This window comes from Enhydra lutris, unplaced genomic scaffold (genome assembly GCF_002288905.1).
Source record: "Enhydra lutris kenyoni isolate GAN:26980312 unplaced genomic scaffold, ASM228890v2 scaffoldscaffold6, whole genome shotgun sequence".
Lineage (NCBI taxonomy): Eukaryota > Metazoa > Chordata > Mammalia > Carnivora > Mustelidae > Enhydra > Enhydra lutris.
In genome coordinates this window covers 21302270-21323407 of record NW_019154090.1, presented here as the reverse complement: position 1 = coordinate 21323407, position 21138 = coordinate 21302270, and the positions used below count along the sequence as shown (strand labels likewise).

At 41.0% G+C, this 21138-nt stretch overlaps 1 protein-coding gene across 3 annotated transcripts in view; it reads left to right on the top strand.

Annotated features, from left to right (window-relative positions):
- The window catches only part of LOC111141552 (catenin beta like 1), a 159251-nt gene that overhangs the window by 36930 nt on the left and 101183 nt on the right, over window positions 1-21138 (top strand). For all 3 annotated transcript variants that reach the window (XM_022494174.1, XM_022494173.1, XM_022494172.1), the window contains exons 4-5: window positions 9327-9466; window positions 19096-19193. In XM_022494174.1, the coding sequence (XP_022349882.1) occupies window positions 9327-9466; window positions 19096-19193 (238 nt within the window). The remainder of the gene's footprint in view (window positions 1-9326; window positions 9467-19095; window positions 19194-21138) is intronic.

The following is a 21138-nucleotide window of genomic DNA, read 5'->3' as shown; positions in this document are numbered from 1 at the left end:
ACTCTGGAGAAGTTCATGCATAGGCTTCTTGTCTTTTTTCTTCCTAGGATACATGCAGACATGTTCCCTTCTCCAGCAGTGAAATACATCAACATATGTTGTGTTTCTGTCCCGGGAAGCCCATTTGAGTGAGACTAAAGAGTCCAGGATATTTATTGAGGACAAGTTATATAGGCCTTCTCTGTCAGCAGTGATTATCAAAATTCCACTCTCCCAGAAGGAAAGCAGAAGTTAAATGCTCCAGGTGAGCACTTAGGGAACCTTTCAAAAGCCAAGTTCCCAGATGTCAGCCTAGGACTAGAGTCTTCTAAAGATCTGGTCTACTAAGTTAGCTCTTTTCTGTATTGTTCTTCTCAAGGTGCAAAGAAAATGGACCATGCCTGTCATCAGTGATAGCTTTACTGGTGAGAAAAATGTCCAAGGCTTTACAGTTAGACAGATATGGGTGTGATTCCTATGTGACCTTGAATAAGTCGCTTCTCCTTTCTGAGCCTCAGGTGTCTCATCTGCATAAAGAATACCTCCTTCACAGGGTTGTTGTGAAGACTGAGTGAGAATGATGGCAGGTGTTTAGCTCAGTGCCTGGCACACAGTATGTGCTCACGAAATGACGGTTCATGTGATTTTACCACACCTGCGCCTCCATGTGCTGTGAGGTGCTGTCATGAGGAATCTGGTGTCTTCTAATCCATCCTGATGAGTACGAACATGGAAAGAGCACCTGTATGTGACCAAAAAAATCAAGGAGTGGAATATATACAGTCTGATTTAGGTAGAGAAAAAAAATGAATTCTAACTAAAGGAATTTTCATATTTATACAGATTTTAATGTTCTAATTCTCTCTTCCCTCCCTGTCTTTCTGCCTCTTAGGACGTACACTTTTAATGAATCTTAATAGACCTAAGGCCTCTAGGCAATTAAGAGTTGAATCGTACAGTCTTTGTACTCCAGTTTATGGGGTACTAGGGAGACTGACTATAAATGCAGGGTAGAAGGAAATATACTTTAAAAGAAATACAAGCAGAGGGCTATGGGAGCATAGGGAAAGAAACCATGAATACCAAGTTGGGGGCAAGTTGAGGGCTTCACAGAAGAGGTGGTATTTGAGCTGGGCCTTGAAGAATGATTTTTATTTTAATAGGCAGAAAAGAACCTAGAAAGGTCTCCCAGGCAGTGTGATTAGCATGAACAAAGGCTCAGAGTCCTCCTGGCAACCTAGTGAGGCTCATGTGATTCAGTATGTCCTCTCTGTGCTATAGGTGAGGAGGTATAGGGAGAGGAGAGCCTTGTTACCAGACCCAGGCCACAACCCTCTTCAACAGGAGGAGTAGCTTGATCAGAACTCAGCCCTCCCAACATGAGAGGCCTGTCAGTTTCGTGCTGACCTCTACCATGTAGTAGCACTTGTAAGACTGCACTGTGTCTATGTGTCTGTATATGTGCGTTTGATTACACAAGTAGCACACGAGCAGGCTGGCATTATAAAAAACACCAACCGTGTATAGGTTAAGTAAAAAATGAAAGTTCTCCTTCACTGTACAGACCCCCTTTCCATTTTGCTCTCCAAAGATCGTCTCTGTGAGTTTTCTTTTAGATTGTTTTCTCTACATACATTTACATATGTAAGCCTTTCCCCTACCTAAATCATACTGTACATATTCTGAACCTTGATAGTTTTACCTGCATAACAGGATATCTTTCCATGCATGTTTACCTTATGTTTTGTGACTGGTGTGGAGTGTTTCATGGTGTGGAGATACTGCAATTTATTTACAATTTTTTCTTTGGATGGATATTTGGTTATTTTAAATACTGACTTTTGTGAACGATGCTGCAGTGAACCTCCATTTACATGTGTCTTAGTGCACATTATTTCTGTGGGATAGATACCTAAGTGTTCAATTCCCAGTTGAAGAGAATGTATTTTAAACTTTGATAGTTCCTGCCAGATTTCACACCCTGGCCTTTTATTCTCCCACCAGGAGGTCTCTTTCCCTAAATTCTTGCCCGTGGTGAATGTTATCAGTCTTTAACATCTTTGTCGTTTGGTCTATTATTATTTCTTTACTCAGTGGTTTTCCTGCATTAGACTCCATGTGCCTTTCAGGAGGTAGACTGTGTCTTGTTTGTTTCCGTTTGTAGTACCTAGCACAGTACCTGCCATACTGTAGGTGCTCAGTAAATATGAGTGATCTTACACAGTTGAGGTCATCCTTACTACATTCCCATTGCTTGGAACCTGAAGATACATTATGAGGAAGCTGTGCTGTAGGTTGATAACACTAGAAATTTGAGAACCACAGTACTTCTTAGAATGCTAATATTGCCTTTGTTGGCTTGTAGGTATACTTCTGTCAGTGTAGAGCACTGAGTTTCTATGGGTTATATTCACCTTCTACATCTTAGGTACCACAGATGCTCCAGTGTTACCATTTATAAAGTGTTTCTAAGAAAATATTTTGTTTAAAAAACAAAAAACAAAAAAACAGCAACAATAGTGTTTTCCATCCAGACAAATTTATACACTATTTTAGTTTTTAAGTCACAACATTTGAAAATTGAAATTATGCATAAAGAACATTTTTTTTCATATCCAAAAGCAGTTAGGAAACTACATTGTGTTTTAACCTTGAGTTCTTGAATTCTTACTGGTGCAGTGTCTTTTATAATTCTCTAGACCAGCGAGGTGCAATTAAGATGAAAATTGCTGGAGCATATTTGAATGAAGCTTTCCGGTTGAGATCAGAAACGTTCAGATTTATTTTCCCATATATGCAATTGTCATTTTGATTGCATACCCAAAAATGCCTCTCTTCATCTGGCTGCATTTCAGATTCAATTGACAATTCTCCTTACACAGCGTCTGCTTTGCACTGTGCGATCATTCTCCCAAACATCACACTGAGTAGAGTGTGCCCCTTCTCTTGTCCTCTTCATTTTTGTAGGGCTGGAATTCCTTAGGTTAGTGGCTCAGGACCCCTTTGTACTCTTAAATTTTTGAGTACCCCAAAGTGCTTATCTTAGGAAATTTTAGAATATACAAGCACACATTTTATTGCCCTCAGGGCAATGATAGCACCACATGTTGTGCAGCCCTCTGGAAAATTCCACCGTACACTCCTGAGAGAATGAGAGTGAAAAAGGCAAATAATATTTTGGATTTACCCTAAAAATAGTTTTAGCCTTATAGACTCCTGAAGGATCTCTGGCTACCTCCTATACCACCATGGGGTCCCAGGACCACACTTTGAGAATTGCTGATTCATTTGGGTTCAAGAAACCTCATACTTCCTATGCATTGATAGCTGGTTTTATGATTGCGGGAGATCTCATTGGTTTCTCTTGCTTTTCTGGTATTTTTTTACTTCACTGGTCATTTGCTAACATTCACTCTTGTGGTTGAAGGAGAACATCCTGCTGGTCTGAAGCAAATGTACATGGGCAGAGGAGCAGAATATTCTCTGTCATACCAGATGGAATTGATGACCCCACCTGAGCCTGGGTTACTGTTTTAATATGTTGCTCTATTGCTTTCCCATTGACCTCTAACTTGATCCTTTCTTCCAGCTATGCATCAGCTGTTTCTAAAGGTGTGTCTAATCCCTAGACGGTCAGTCCTCTACAAATATTGTAGTGTGTGCTTTAAATGAGTAGGCTTATTCTTGGTCAGCCAAAAGAGAACATTTTTTAGAGCAGAGCAGACTTGAAGTTATCTAGATTTATTGAGCACCTGCTATGTGCCTGCTGTTGTTAGGCACATTACATTTATTATCTCTTTTAATCCTCACTATAATTCAGCTAGGAAGTTTAAGGAAGTTGAAGTTTAGAAATAGATTAGTTAATATTCTCTGTCTGCATTGTTCAGACTGGGGCCCTGTGCTCTGTGTTCCAGTAACAGTTCTCTTGGGCAACACTGGACATCATTACAATTAATTGCATTGAACAAATTGTTTAGATTTGTGCCTTGCTAGAAGCTCCATGAGGACAGTAGCTGGTATTGTTTTGTTATTTGGTATTTCCTCAGTGCCCAGCACAGTGACTGGCGCCTAATATATGTCCAATGAATGCTTGTTGACACACTACTCTTGGTTATACAGCCTGTAAATGTGGCTTGGGGTATGACCCCGGTGAGTCTCATTCCCAAGCCCAGGCGTTTCCTACTGTAACTCATTATTAATGTAACACTGGACCCAGTGGTATTTTTGTGATGTTTCCCTCCTCATAGTTGAATTTTTGCTTATTTTGTTGGTTTTGTTTTGATAATTTTATGACTTTCTAAACTTAAAAACATTGGGTTAAAACTGCATAGTTGGAAGAAGAATTTCCAAGTTGGAAGGGACTGAAAGGTGCAGTCCATTCTTCCTTCTCCTTGATCTTTTTTTTTTTTTTTTTTCATGTCACCCAATATTAATTACCCCCAGTGACAAGGATCTAACCTTACAAAGAAACCTGTTTCATCTTTGGCAGCTCTAACTCATAAGATTTCAACTTGGAATGAAAAAGAATTTCAACACATTTTTATGAGAGGATGTCTAGTTCCTTATAATCTCAGTTGCTTCCCCGAATTGTTTCCCTTAGGTTTCTACATAAAGTATGGTTCCTATAACAGATGTCCTAGACCTTAAGGGCCATCTGATCTGCATGCTAACTCTTAAGTTATCTTCTTCTAAGCAGGCTAAAATCACAGCATCTTTTGTGGCAGCTACTTTCCTCTCTGCTCCTTGCTTTGGCAGGTATCTGCCAAATTTCTGTGGTGGACCAGGGAGTGTTGCCCGGTGCTGGGTATCCAGAGATGAAGGAGAATTAGTCTCTGTCCTGGCAGAACTGTCTCAGATCTGATTTGCATTGCAGTTAAAATTGACTAAAACCATCAAGTCCTTTCTGCACTAAACTGTATCTCTCTCACTCGTGCATTTGTACCTGACTGTGGTTCGGTGTGAATCCTAGGTAATTTTCATCCTGTTGGATTTGGCCCATCATTATTGCTTGTCAGGAACTTTTTGAATTGATTCTGTCAGCTGCTGTGTTCACTGTCTCTATAAGCTTTGTGTCATATGACATTTGTTAAGTTTGCCGTTTATATATCTTCACCCAAGTTGTTCATCAAAAACAGGCTTAATAGGCGCTTGGCTGACTCAGATGGAAGAGCATGTGACTCTTGATCTTGGGGTTGTGAGTTTGAGCTCCACATTGGGTGTAGAGATTACTTAAAAATAAAATCTTTAAAAATTTTAAAAATTTAAAATTTAAAAATTTTAAAAATTTTGCAGGATTCCACCAAGAGGCTTCTCTCCAGGGTGACATTCATTCATTGATTATACCCCAAGGTCCCAAACCTTTTTCTCTCACTCAACATGACTTTGCTTAGACTGTTAATGCCCTTGCCAGTTTTTCCCAGTGAACTGTAAAAGTCTTTTGTCAAGTTACTCCCTAGGACTCACGTAAGGCAAATAAGCCTTAGAGATTTACTGAGCCTTTCAGGTTCAAGGATTATACAGATCTACTGTCCCAGTACCTGAATTGTATACCAGCCCTCCCAAGTCATGATTCTGATTTGGCTTCCATGCCTTAGGTGATAAGGACCCTAGTGATCTGAAAGGATAATCTGTTTGTAAGCATAGATGAAGAAGCCTTAAAAAAAACTGGTGTGGAGGAGAATCTTGAGAAAAATAATTTTGAAATTAGAATAATAAGCCCATGAGAATAGATAAGGAAGCATTGGAAAAGAAGAACAAAGGAGTGTTTTGTAATAACAGAGGTAAAATATGCCATGATAATGTAGAAATGTGGTTGGTCCTGGCTCAGGAATTTGCAAACAAATCCATGAAATGGAGTGAAAAGCCCATAAAAAGATTAGAGTACACATTAAAATTTAGTGTATGATAGAGGTGATATTTCTTCAGATCTGTGGAAAAAGGATAGATTATGGTTTTGGGACAACTGGCCAAACATGGCAAAAAATAAAGCTAGATCTTTGCCCTATTTCATATGTTAAAATATATCTCAGAATTACTTACTCCTAAACATTTCAATATGTATAAACACAGAAGTAGTATATCGTAAAATATATTTGATCTTAGCGTAGGAAAAAATCTTACTCAAGGCACATGTAGCATAGAGTTCATAAAGGCTAAAATATAACTACTCAGACTTTTAAAAACTTTTATGTTAAAAAGCACAGTGTAAAAATTAAAGGGCAAATATTTTTCACTGTTTTTTTTTTTTACAACATATGGCAGAGATTAGTTTCCTTAATATATAGAGTGCTTATAAATCAGTAAATAAGTTGAGCACCCTTATATAAAAATGGTCAAAAAGAAACACAAATAATAGTAAACATTAATAGAATTTTAACATATTATCACAAATGCAAAATAAAAAATGTTATATTTCTTATCTCAAATTAGAGGAGATTTTAAATAGATAATACTGGTTTTGAGGAAGGTCGGGAGGAAATAGGCACTCCTGACACTGCTGGGACCTTTCTGGCAAGCTATAGCAAAATCTCTTAAGTTATGCATTCTTTCTGCCTGGGCACCTTCCTGGTAATTTATCCTAACACGGTACTGATGAATACATACATCTTAGTGTCATTTGTTATAAGGGAAAAGATTGGAAACCAGTTGAATGTCTGACAAAAGGGGGACTGGTGAAATAAATTATGATAGATCCACATAAGGAAATACCATGTAGCTTTTTAAAATGTGTTATTTAGAATAGAAATTTCAGATGGGCTTAATCTCCTACACCCACTGTGGGACTGATGAGTGGTTTCTTCTTGGAACACCGTGTTGAGAAGGATTCTGAAGTCATGTCTGGGCTAACCATGGAAGGGCGCTGGGTTCAATGAGGGATTTTGCCTTGGGAGAAGGAGTGACAGCTGCATCCGACACTGGCTTTTCCTATTGTAGAAGAATGCTTAATGATAAGAGAAATTGTTCAGCCTATGTTAACAAAAATGGCAAAAATTGAATATAGAACTGTATACTGTGTAGGCTACTTTTTTTTTTTTTGGCAGGTGGGGGAAGTTAGGAGTCTAGAAAAACTACTTAAATCTACCAGAGTATTACCAGTAGTTATTTCTGGTCACTGAGATAACGGATGATTTCTGTGTTTTTTTTGTTTTGTTTTTTGTTTTTGTTTTTGTTTTTGTTTTGAGAGAGAGCAAGAGAACATAAGCAGGCAGAACAGCAGAGGGAGAAGGAGAGGCAAGCTCCCCACTGAGCAGGGAGCCCAATGTGGGGCTCGATCCCAGGACCTTGGGATCATGACCTGAGCCAAAGGCAGTTGCTCAACCAACTGAGCCACCCAGGCACCCCTGTTTATTTTTTTGAAGTTTTGTCTTTTCCCAGTTTTCTATAAAAAGTAGTATTTTATGATTATAAAAAATATATAAATGTTACGATTAAAAATAATAAGGGGGGAAAAACAATGGTAAGGATATTGTCTGCGTGTTTTAAAGAATAGTCTAAATAGTCTAGATTATTTTCCTTGCAGAATCCAGATTTCTGGAGAGGTGGTCTTTGCCCAGGCCCTCAGCATCTGAATGAGGCATATATAACTTAAAGAGTCCCTGCTTATGTTTCTTTTCCTTTTTTAAATTAAAGCACCCTGATATAAAATTAAATTGAGGCCATTTGATTAAGCAGGCAGCTGTGGATATATAGAGACAAAAGATACAATTTCTGTCTTTAAGAAGCTTACATTCTAGAAACAAAGAGAGACAAAATAATAACAGTAGCGGCAGGAGAAGAAGAAATGAGAGCAAACACATAGCTTTTTATAGGCCAGGCCTTTTTCTTAATTTTTATATATTTTATATATATTCATTTATTGACTCTTTACAGTAGCTCTGGGAGGTAACTTTATGGTATTATTTACAGATGAGAAACTGAGGCATAGAGAAATGAAGTAAGTGGCTAAGGTCAGGTTCAAACCCAGGCAGTCTGACTCAGAGTCTGTTAAACCACCCACCCCTGGGGTGCCTGGGTGGCTCAGTTGGTTAAGCATGTGACTCTTCGTCTCAGCACTGGTCTTTTTTTTTTTTTTTCTTTTTTTTTGAAGATCTTATTTATTTATGTATTATAGAGCGAGTAAGCATGTGAGCCGGGGGAGGGGCAGGGAGAGAGGGAGAGGGAAAGAATATCAGGGAAACCACGCTGAATGCAGAGCCTGACACGGGGCTTGATTTCAGGGTCATGAGTTCAAGCCCTGCTTTGGGCTTCATGCTGGGCATGGAGCCTATTTCAGCAACCACCACCACCACCACCACCACCACCACAACAGCCACCACAACAACATCACCACTGCTTCCCTTCAGTTACTGTCAGTCAGATATTGTTCAGTTGCTTTACATGGATTGGCTCACTTCTTCCTCAGAGCAAACCCTCCTGTCTTGTTCATCAAAGGCTTAGTGGGCATTTCTGATATGTCAAACACCAGGGGAGGACTGGGAGAGGTGAATGCACAACAGTTTTTTTTTTTTTTAAAGATTTTATTTATTTTTTTTGACAGACAGAGATCACAAGTAGGTAGAGAGACAGGCAGAGAGAGAGGAAGGGAAGCAGGCTCCCCGCTGAGCAGAGAGCCTGATGCGGGGCTCGATCCCAGGACCCTGGGACCATGACCTGAGCCGAAGGCAGAGGCTTTAACCCACTGAGCCACCCAGGCGCCCCTGCACAACAGTTTTGTTCTTAGCGCCTGGGCACAGGTTTTTTGAAGGGTTCGGGTGTGGAACTATGAGTGGAGTATCTGCCTTGCCACGTAAGGTGTGGTGATTGCAGGGTGAGGGAGACTAGCGCTGCTTTACTGTGGGATCTGCCCCGGAATCAGCTCACTGAAGAGAGAGGGTTTGGTGGAAGGCAGGGTAGTTTTGGATGGCGGGAGAATCTCAGTATCTTCCTTTGGGTAAGGGGGATAACTGGCCGTTGATCGGAAGTGGCAGGTAAGAGAAACCCTTTTTGGATTAGTGGGAGAACTATGTCAGGGCAACACCGTGGTCATGGTAGCTAATCCACAGAACTGGTGGGCAGATCATTTAATGCTACAAAATGTTTCAGGAGCCTCTAAAAGGCAACTTGTGACTGCAAGAGTAAGGGGAACCCTGTAATGAGATCTGAATCCAAGATTGATTTTTGTAATGAGGAAATCGATTTCTCAAGGAAATTGTGTGACAGTATGATGTTTGGATGAGTGTACTTCCTGGTTGGTCTGTTGCAGACGCTTTGACAGATTGTTTCCCTGTCTGGATTATGTTGCTGTTTGCTCCTCAGTGCTGATGGTACCCCTTTCCTTTCACTGATGCTGTCTTGTTTTCCCCTCCTAGGTTTATGGAATCTGAGCTGGACCTAAATGACATCATTCAGGAGATGCACGTGGTGGCCACCATGCCAGACCTGTACCACCTTCTGGTGGAGTTGAATGCTGTGCAGTCTCTCCTTGGGTTACTTGGACATGATAATACAGATATCCTTGCAGATCTGTTCTCAGTAGGAAGGCTGACAGGGTGAGGGAATACTGTTTACTCTCTTCTCCTGTCTGTCTCTGCTGATGTCTGCTATCACGTCTGGTGTTCTATTTTCATTCTAATTATCTCCCATCTTGAAACACACGCTGCTCTTTTCTCATTTGAAAATCTGTTTTTATCTATGAATAAATCTGGGGCAATCCTTAATTGTCCTATTTTCTCTTATTAGTGCTGGAATTCATTGTGATGTATCTGTTCATACCTTAATAACATTAATTTCTCAGGGTCTTGATTTTCCAGGTCCGTTATAGCGACATGGCCAGCTAGGATTTGAATCTGTTGATCTAGACATCATTCTGCTAACAGATGGCCCAGTGGAGTTGAGACAAGAGGAGGCAGTGAACCGTGGTAGAAAGCACACTGGAATGTCCAGGAAGATAGGGATTTTAATTTCTTTTGTCCAGTGCTACATTCCCTATTCCTTAAAAAAGCCTCAGTGCACAGAAACACGTAATATTTGTCAAATGAGCATTAGACCTAAACAGATGATCTAGCTTACTTACTGATCCCAGCTTACTTTCTTGTGTGAAATTTGATGGCCCTCCAGCCCTCAGTATTGTCCTCTGCAGAAGTGGAGTCAATAACTTTTGCCTTTCATTGTTACGGAATATTAAAGGAGACCATGTGAGGGCCAAGCGGTTTCTGATACACAGTAGGCACTTAGTAGATGTTACTTTTAGCTGAATCTGAACCATGACTTCCCAAACCACTTTATACTTTGTCTTTGCTCTCAGATGTGCAGCAGCTTCCTACAAACGGGTTTTGATAGGCCCATGGTCGGGGATATGTTCATTAAGGCGAATTCTCTTCCAGTGGTTCTGTTCGAATCCAGATTTCCGAAGGTAGGAGACAAATGTAGTTAGTCTGCCTGAGTGATATTCACGGGGAATCTGCTGCTGCTTCATGTTATTTTCATCTTCCTGGTAATCTCTCTCCTGAGAGAGTGTCTGACTAGGTCCTTTCCTGCCTGATAATTCTCATAGAAATAAATCAGTGAATAATTTTAATGCAGGCTTCTTGAAGGCTGATCTTAAGCCATTTCTGAGACTTGTAAGGTTAGGTAGCATTAAGAATCACTCTGTCTGTCCCCAGGTTGCTGTGCTCCTCAGGGTTTACTGCTGGGTTCCGGGTTGTACGAGAAGCCGGTGGATCAGCTTGTTTCTGGGTCAACTGGGTCTCATGAACTCGTGTGGTAGACGTGCTTTGAGTGCTTATTATGTACCAGGCACTGTACTAGACCCCGAGGAACCATGGACTAGACTGGATGTTCAAGCAGCATCAGTTAGTAAATATATATTTGAATATCTACCGTATGATCAGCCCTGTTCAAGGTACTGACTAGTCCTCACAGAGTTAGTAAGGTAGAAAGAGTTCTTAGTTGTGACTTCACCTTTTAATTCACCTACAGAACAGTAGGTTTTCAGAATCTAAGCAGACCTGACACATGATTTAGCCCATTGCCTTAGTTATTTATTTAGTGACAAAACAGAGGTCCCAATAATGGACAGCTAACTGTTGAGGTTGAGTCTGGCCCTCTGGGCCCCCGATTTCCAGGCTGGCCTCGTTGTGAGTGCATCTTGAACCCTCCCCCTGCAGGACTTATTACATCCCTGACAGAGTTGCGCAGTGTCATCTGCTACCTTGTGTATTCACACAGGAATCACCAAGTTTGTTTCTGGAAACACAGCTCTCGTTCTTTTTCTGTTCCTGCTAACTCAAAGTAATAGTGGCAGCTTCCCGACGATCCTGACATTTTGCTGATTCACCAGCCTGGTTCCTGCTGGGGAGGAGACTGACAAGAGACGTGCTGCTCGACATCGGCATACTTGGGAAAGGCAAGGGCACAGATGTTCCAAGTTGTTAAGTTCTGGTCTTTAAAAAGGAAAAAAACAAGTCCCCCTATAATAACTTTGACAGACTGCCATTTCCCTCCTGTTTTCTGAGAGCTAAACTGTGTTTTGTTTTTTTTCCCCCACTCTAGTATGCCAACCTTCACCTTACTGCCCTAATGATATTTTTTAAAATCTGATTTTTAATTATGCCCTACATCAAATTTAAAGTGCATTGGAAATTTTTTTAATTACCTAATTTTAATTAGCTGCAGCAATTAGGGTAAATGTCATCCTCCTCAAAGTACAGTTTTTCTTGAAAGTGGTTTCAGGATAGGGTAGGCCCTCTTGACTTGCATCTGACACATCCTCTCCCATTCCGGGACGTTGATCTCCCAGTAGCAATGTACTCTGCGTCTTGTCTTATCTGTGATCTATAATGGAGATTTTTCTTCAGGAGATGCTTGTTAACAATTTACTGTTGTACAGCTGTAACTGCCCGAAACACCTTACCATGAATAAATAATTTCATGGCAGTCATGACTCAAATTTTTCATCTTTTTTAACTCTTCATTTATCAACCAACACCTTATGTGGCTGGTTGTGCTCCCGACAAGCCCAGGTCATCTTTGCTTTGACCTTCTCTGAGAAAAAAATCAACTGTAGGGATTTTAATTGGATCAGAGTCTGGTTCGTTGTAACCTTAAGAGGCAGAGGATGCGAGAAAACAGCTTGTGCCTTGTCCTTTCAACCGTGAGAAGCAGCTTCAGAGTTTATTCTGGTGCTCTGCATCACTGCTGCTCGTGAGGGCCTGTCAGCGCTTCTGTGCCTTGTCTCCCCCCTTGAGAGGCTGGAGCCCAGCCATCGGCTGGCTGCAGAGTGGAATTCTGGTCTGTGAAGAGCACCTCTGGGGGTGAGGGGCAGAGAGGGAGGGGCATACCCCTCACACAGTATTGAAGAGTCACTCCGAATGTGCTAGAAGAGAACACACGGTAGGATCCAACAGCTGCTGCCTTTTAGAAATACTGCTTTTTAAAACCATTTTTCCTTTGAAGTAGTCATTTAAGTGTGTTTAGAGCCCTTTTTTGTGAACCTTTTGGAGTGTTTTTACAGAAACATAAAATCAAAGGTACATTTAAAGATATTTTCTTAAGGTACTGCTAAACAAACAGTTTTTGTGGCCCATTTTAAGCCATATTTACTCATTTTGCCTAAAGGAACAAGGAGTAATAAAACAAGGGGAGGATAAAACCCCAGATGGTGGCTCATCACCCCTTTTACCACCAACCAAAAAATAAATCACCACAGCATCAAATCCAAAAACATCTTATCTTTGTATGTCATTAGCTGCATTCTCAATTTGAGTGAGTGGAATCCTTTCTAAAGTCTTTGTGGTAGATCATGGCATTTATGGGCTTCCTCCTTTTCGTGATAAGCCCTGTTGGGTCCTATTAGGGAAACAAGAAATGATAACTCCAGTAGAGTAAAAACACTCACTCACTTACAAGTTACTTACTGTGTGTGGTAAGTGCCCTTAGAGTATTACGCTCAAGAAATGCCATTGGAGTTCTGAGGTGTGAGTCATTTCTGGCTTGGGGGTGATAAGGGAATTGGGCATTGGAGATGGGTAAGCTTTTGACAGATGTGGAGATTAGAGTGTGTTTCTAGTTTATTTTCATGGTCTGTACCTTGGCAGTGGAAATTGCCATTCCTTACATGCTAGAAGCTGACGTGCTCATGTAGTCACTACAAACTAACCAGGATATCAGGCTCAGGACTTTATTTAAAAACAAAAACAAAAACAAAACACCAAGACTACTGCTTTCCAGCTAAGTGCTCTATTTAAAAAAAAAAAAAGAAGAAGAAGAAAGAAATTGGGGTTTATTGAGTATCCCAGTTTGTTCAAAGACTGCTTTGTCTCTACCTGTTTGTGACCCAGAAAAATGAGGTCTCATCGTAATGTTGACCTAAGGCATTATTACAGTGGGTTGCATACTAATATGTGGGAAGGGAGAAATTTGTTAGTTACATAGGAGATCATTGGTGCTGATGGGACAGCTCTTTTTTTTTTTTTTTTTTTTTTTTTTTTTTTTGTGGGGTTTTTTTTGGGTGGTGTTGTTGGGTTTTTTTTTTTTTTTTTTTTTTTTTTTTTTTTTTTGGGTCTGGGATAATTTCAGGGAATGGTTGTTAGCTCTGTTCTTTTCTATACTACTGCCTAGTTTTCTTTGACTCTAGAAAGCCAGGAGGACCTGCAAAGTTGTGCTTTTGGATTTTGTGAAGAATTACTGTGTGGGTTGGAAAATAAAGAGCAGGCAGACTTTTTCTTAGACCAGCAGGGATCAATTGAATATGAGCAGTTTGGGTCTGAGAAAGCTGAAGGGAAACAAACTGACTGCAACACACCATATTGTCCCAGAGGGTGTGTACAATAGTCAGGGGTGCCGTGTGTTAGAGCCCCAGTGTTAATGAGCAGAAATAGGGCTGGGAAGGGTTTGAGCCTCTTAAGGGCTTTCTTCTAATTGGACTGGGAGGGAGTTGGCTATTGCTCCAGTGCTTTCCTGCAAACACTATCTAACAAGACTTGTGAATCTTGAGCTATTGCTTTGCTGGGAGCTGTTCTCATCTTGACATTTCCAGAATCAAAACTACATTGAAGAGAAGGTACTTCTTTTTCTCATCAGTAGTCTGACATGTCTGATAATCTGTGCAGGTAAGTCACCCATTTTTCTGGAGCCTTTTAGATACGCTCTGGAGAAAGTCAGATCAGGTAAAAAGAGCCAAATGGCAATCTAGGAAAAGGACCTCTTAATGTAGCTTTTGTTCTTGTTTATGAATTTTAGGTTAATGCCATGCCCCTAGAAGGTTAGGGTGGTTATAGTGTGCTTTGGACATCTCCCCTGTGGCATAATAGGGCCCATTAGCATTTAGTAGGTACTTAATGAATCTTGAATGAGTGCATATTCTCCCTCATCTTAGTTTGATCTAGGAATGGGAGAAAATTAAGAGTCCAGGTTTATTCTAGGGAGCTCTGTGCCAACTGTTTTAAAAGGAGGAAAAGACCATTGTGTCTGTGTTTTGAAATTGATCTATATTAACCGAGCCTTTTCTAATCATTGTCCTAATCTAGGAGTAAAAGAAAAAAGTTGGTTGGTTTGTTTGTTTTTAAACCGACATTTGTTCCATTAAATCAGTTGTAGTCCCTGAATCTAGACTGGTTTATTTTTCTTAAGGAATCCTTTTTGAGATGACTTATTTATTTATTTATTTATTTTTATTTTTTATTTTTTTTAAAGATTTTATTTATTTATTTAACAGACAGAGATCACAAGTAGGCAGAGAGGCAGGCAGAGAGAGAGGGGGAAGCAGGCTCCCTGCTGAGCAGAGAGCCTGATGCGGGCCTGATCCCAGAACCGTGGGATCATGACCTGAGGAGAAGGCAGAGGCTTAACCCACTGAGCCACCCAGGCGCCCCCAAAATGACTTTTTCAAAAAAGCCATCTGCTTACTATATCTTATTCTTTTTTTTTTTTTTTTTTTAAGTAACTTTGTTCCTTACGGACACATCTAATTGGAGATTAATGAGATTAACATTCAGTTTCTGTACCAAAACTCTACATGGATCATACTCAAAAGCAAATACATAAACCAAAAAGTGGAAGTAAATACTCCCTCTTTTTCCAAAAGCCTTTGTATTACGGACCATTTTATGCCCAGCTGGCCTTTTCTACTTTACCTCTTATTACACTAGCTTATTGCCCCAGTAGTGGACAGGTACAGAGGGAGTGTGCGGGGTGGACTTTCTACTCGACATGACAAAATAGGCTATCAAAAACTGTGTTTTAGTAATTCACAGAGAGACAGGCTCTCTGTTTTCCTATTATACTTGGATGGGAGAGCCTTTTACCTCGTGAAATGAAATTGTAACTACAGTGGAAAAACCTATCACCCATGCCCAGAGTCTGCTTGTGAAGAAATGTTGGATGGGCGGCAGTCCATGCTGAATTTTCTCATCAAGATAGAGAGTCCCTCTGTCTATGAGTTTGGGTTCTCATTCCTCTTTCCAGTCTTCAAATGACCTCTGTCTTTTGGGTAATATTATATTACCCAGAAGTTGCTGATTACAATGTGGACTCATTACTGCCTTGCTGAAATGTTATTTGGTGAAAGTTGGGAATTTATGTAAAATCAGCTAGCAGTAGAATTGATGAGATGTTTACCAGACCCAATAGCTGATATCTCCTTTCATGTTTGACTTCTCAACTGAGGCAGGAGGGTAGGCAAGGAGATAACCACTGGAACATTTCTAAAAATGACTTTCCTTGTAAAAGTTAGACATTTATCCTGTCCTACATAAAACCACCACCATTGTCAATTATTTTCCTTTTTAAAAAAAGTTCCTAGGTTTAATGTGACACATCTGTGAGCATGGTATAAGACTAATGAAAGAAATATATGATACCCAGCCCATAGACCTTAGAGGCTGGAAAAGGACTTGATCAATCTGAATGTCTGTAGCATAGCCGAAAAATAAAATTAGATCTTCTAACCCATTGTGACCCAGAAAAGGAGACCATGCTGTTGTTAGCTTACATTTTAGATTTTAGAGGCTTCAGGAAAAAGTGAAGGCAACAGTGAGGGCCTTGGCCATTCTGTGGGAAGACTTGACTAACAATCTTTATTATAAAACGTTTTCATATTTTCTTAGTACTTTGATTTGCTTGGCCTTCGACATATGTGACTTTATTTATTCCTTTTAGCTACTCAGAGAGATGGGCTGGGCAGAGACTATTGCCACCATTTTACAGGCGAGGAAACTAAGCTATAAGGAGATAAAGGGGCTTGGACAGGATTACATGGCTAGTGATAATTTGGGGATAGGTCAGTTCACTAAAGATAGGAAGCAGAGATGAATACGACATGACTCCTGTCCTCATGTTTGCTCTGACTTTTCATCTATTCTTTCAAATATACCCCATCTGTGTTTTGAGGCTGTTTGTGTGTGTGTGTGTGTTTAAATTTTATTTATTTATTTGACACACAGAGCGAGCGAGCAAGACAGAGAACAAGCACAGCAGGGGGAACGGCAGGCGAGGGAGAAGCAGGCTCCCCGCTGAGAAGGAGCCTGTTGTGGGGCTTGATCTCAGGACCCTGGGATCATGACCTGAGCCGAAGGCAGATGCTTAACCAACTGTGCCACCCAGGCACCCTTTGAGGCTGTTGTTTAATGAACATATGAGTTAATAAATACTTTGTTCTGTGTGGCATTGTTCAAGGGAGATAATGATAGTGCTTATTACGTGCCTGATTCATATTCTTGTCCTGTAGACATCTGACTCCACAGTGGGTCAATGGATGGATGGATGGATGGATACATAGATGAAATGTTATATAAACATTAAATAAGCATGTGAATAGGTAAGATTTTTACGATGTACATGTAAGAACTTTTCAAGAGAATATATTTGGGAGTGTCTTAGATGAGGAGGATGAGGGGGAGTTTTCAGCATCTTGTTTGTTCCTGAAACTTTTAATAAGTTTTGGTGGAAATATGTGACAGATCTTTGTAATTACAGTGGGCTCATTAGCTAGAACTTACCAGAACCTAGCCCTGTTTAAAGCTGGTTTGTATTTCCCTGTGCATTAATATGGAGTGTAGTGGCAAAATTATCATATTTGGAATCAGATGGACCAAACATTCCCCCTTACTATTGCAGTGCCTTTAGGTGAGTTACTTAACCGCTTTGAGCTTTTAGCTTTCTGACCTGTAAAATCTTACAATGCCCTTGTGAGGATTTGGTAGCTCAGCACTTGGTGTAATGGTGACTTTTAGACATGTTATTACAATGGTGACCACTGCAGTCTTTAATTCCTACTAGTCAGGGGTAGCTCTGGAGTTTCTAGGGGTTAATTTGGTAGCCAGTTTTTTAAAACTAATTCAAACAACTGTGTTTTGGTTTACTATATGTCAAGTATGTTACGTGGTCTTTTGTGTCAACCACTTTCTGGTTAATGAAGACTAGACACAGCACATAAAGGAGTTTTGTCCAAAGACCTTTCAGCTCTTTTACATATTAAGTTTTATAGCACTCCAGTGTTTTGCGTACATAACACTTTAAAGAGTGAAAGAAGATGACACTGATAGCTTAGTTACTTGTGCATGATGGTCAGCTGGTCAGTTATAAATGAATAAAACCAACCCTCCAATAGTTTTTCTTTCTGCAAAAGATGTTCATAAAATACCTGGAACATTAGCTGGTTGTTAGCAAGCCCTGTCATTCCTGTTATTATGTCCTTTATCTTTCCTTTTACTTTTTTCTTTCCAGTTCTAGGGAAACTGCCCTGATTCTGCCCTTGTCTCACTCTGGAGTCTTGTATGTGGTATCTTTTCCTCCAGACCTGGCTTCCCACCCAGCCCACCCCGTTCAACTACCTGCTCATCCAGCCTCCCATGTGTCCAGGCCTGCCCCGGTACTCTGTGCTTGAGTGCAAGTCTGTACACAGCTGTTAGTTTATTCTTTCAAAATATTATTTTCCTCATAGAGCTCTAATTGTCATTTTCTCCCTGTTCTCCCCTTTCTTCTATCCTTCCCTCCCTTCCCTGATCCTCTGTGTCCTCTTCATGTGCCTTTGTGCCTTCCGGTCTCCTTCCTCTTCTTCCCATGGCTTGGCTTTCTCGCCCTTCTGCCATCATCCTTTTTAGTTGCCTGTTTTCTGACCAGTTTTTCCCTAGCAGATCATTGCTGATTTCTGAGTTCAGTTTGATTGCCCCCTTTATAGGACATCTGTATTCCTCATTTGTTACATGTTGGCAGTTGCCTATGGTGCATAATTTTTAAAATGTCTCTGATTATTGAACGTCCTCGTTTTGTAGATGAGGAAACGGAGGCCCAGAATGAATAGTAGATTTGCTTTTGTCACCATCACAGTGCTTTTTTCATCGTAGACATTCAGAAATGCAGGTTGGCAGAGCATAGTGTGTGTGTGTGTGTATGTATGTGTGAAAGAGTGAGTGAGAGAAAAAAGAGAATGTGTTTCCAAGGTGAGGAGGGAAAGCAGTTTAGTTCTGCCTTCTAGTTTCCAAACATAACTCCTTTTTTCTCTCTTTCTTGTTTTCTTTCTTTCATATATATCTTCCTCTTTCTATTTTTGTCTAGTGTTTATTTCGTTGTTCTTCCTTTTATGTCCATAGTAGCTCAGTGTTTGAGGGGAGGGAGCTGTGGGTAGGGGGAGGTCTAGCACAGTCCAGTATAAAAGCCTTCCCTCTACATCTGAAACTGATTTTGTCCTGCCCCTCTCTCTGCCGACCTCTAGGTGAACACCAGCCATCTCATCTCAGAAATCATTACTGCCTTCGAAGGTGAACTGTACAGGGTAGTTCAGATTATACTGAGTTCCAAGAATTTAAATCGTGAGATAGGGTTAAGGGTGTTGGCCTACTTCTCATTGGAAAAGCAACCTCCTGAGCAATTTATTTGAAATTTTGAAATTTATGGAAGTGTAGTGAACCTATGGAGTAAGTGACCAGGAAGGCAGCATGTGGAAAAAGACTGAGTCGGTTAACAACATTTACTGAACACCCACTGTGAATAGAACTTCGTTGAAGAGATGTTAATAAAACCACAGTGTATTAAAGGTGAACGGTAATAAAATGATTGATAGGGAAACAGAAGGGAACCAAAGATTTTAATAAAATGTCAGTAAGGTTTCAGTATGTATGTGATGCCCTTAACACTTTTCACATGTGTCCATAGCTGTGGTTGATTTGCTTCAGGAATTAACAGATATAGATACCCTCCACGAGAGTGAAGAGGGAGCGGAAGTACTCATCGATGCTCTGGTAAGTTGCACATCCAGCGGGGGTTTTGCGGGTGTGTGTAGGTGTTAACATCATCACCATTTTCTCTGAGTGTACCAGGTGGGTGTGAGCTCCGTGGCAAGGCTACATTGAGTGAGGAGAGTAGAAGGTAGAAATGCAACTTGTGGGGTTGTGGGGTCCATGATACCCTGGAACTGTGTTAAGGAGGGGTTCTAGAGGCCTAGCATTTATTAAATATCTGCTGTAAGCAGGCCTTTTCTCATTTTTTTTCCACTTTATGTGATCTTCACCATATCCTCTTAGATGGGTATTACTGCTACTATTCCCATTTCCAGCTGTGACACTGAGGCTTAGAGAGGCAAAATAGCTTGCCCGTGGTCACGCAGCTGGGATTTGAACCTGTGTTCTTTTTGACTCCTTGTTCCTGTTCTTCTGCCTCCAACTGTGGTGCTGCTGGTCTTTTCACAAATGTTTCTTCTCTCCTCTGCGAGCACCAGTGAGGACAGATACCATTATTATTTTACAGATAGGGAATCAGAGAATGTTAAAAGCAAGAACAAACCTTCTAACTCATCCAGCCAGAGTTGCAGCCCCTCCTTGTAGAGACAGGACCAGTGGATTTCTGTGTGTCTTTTTTGTGGAGCCTGGGTAAGGCTTTACAGTCTTCTAGGCAGCAGCCAGTCAAAAGTCTATACTCGAGTTAAACCAGTCTGTTCTCCTCGCCTCCCTTTACATGTGAGGAAACCCAGATACAGAAGGGCAGCCATCCAGTGGGTCACTCAGCCAGGCCCTGTAGAGCAGAAATGAGAGCCCACGTGTTCAGATCCCTGCCACACCAGCTTCCCTCTTTCACCAGTGATCGTAGAGGCCTCCAAGACTAGAAAGGCACCACAGCCGGCAAGTGGAGGAGGGAGTCTAGTCCAGCCTCTTACCCTGACACCTCCTGTGGGGCTCTGTCCACCCATCAAGCTGTCTCCCTCCTCTAGGACGGAGTTAATTTTCCTTCCTCTCTGTTTTCTGTTGTCTGGTCTTTTCTTTCTGCTAAGAATGTTAGTAAATACTGGTTTTGATGCAGTTTACAGAAAAGGCTGTAGTCCCTTGTATTAGAAGCACCGGGGTGTGTGTTAGGCTATATTATGGCCCCATCCCAAACCCACTGAATCAGAAATGGTTGGGACTGGAGCCCCAAATGGTTCTGACACCCCATCGGTGCTCTACATACCCTCTCCTCACTCTGTCTCTCTCAAGGTCCTTGACACTAGAAATTTCCCATGTGCCATGCTTGCTGCTGGCATTCGGTGTGAATGGAAAGGCTGCGAACCCACTGGATATGAAGGACTGTCTGCTACAGAGCGTGAGGTTGGAGTCCAGCAGGGCTATTTGTGACTGAGTTTGATGAAAATTTCTATTGCCATTTTTCTTTCAGGCTCCGTCCTAGAGCGAACTGCCACTTTTGTAGAATTCAGGACCTTTATTTTTCCTTGGAACCACTGTGCGGAAGGAAAAGGATGATGTTGGGTTGTCTTTTTGTTTTGAGGAGCATCTGATGGAAGGCTGTGGCACTTGCTCCTGCTCTGTGTCCCCACAGTGTCATTTGTGCAGTCTTAGCTTCCAGAGGTTAATTACAGTGACCCTGAGTGAGCCTTCCTGCCTGGTCCCTGGGCTGATTTTAATTACCATCCTTTGCCCGTGTGAATAGGGGAGACGAGCTGAGGAGCAGCTAGCCTGGCTGCTGCTGTAAAATGCACCCAGAAACAACAGTTCACACAAAAGCCCCCTTTGTGTTTTCTGTGTCGCTAAGCCCACCAACCAAAGCTGGATCGTGCAGATTTTATTGTTTCTTTGGAAAGGAACAGTTCATCCTTAGTCTGGGGAGCCATTAGGTAGCTGCTATACAGGGTTTTCTGTTTGTTTAGGTTTTTTTATTATCATTTTAAGATTTTGACTCTTACAGCTTTATACTGGT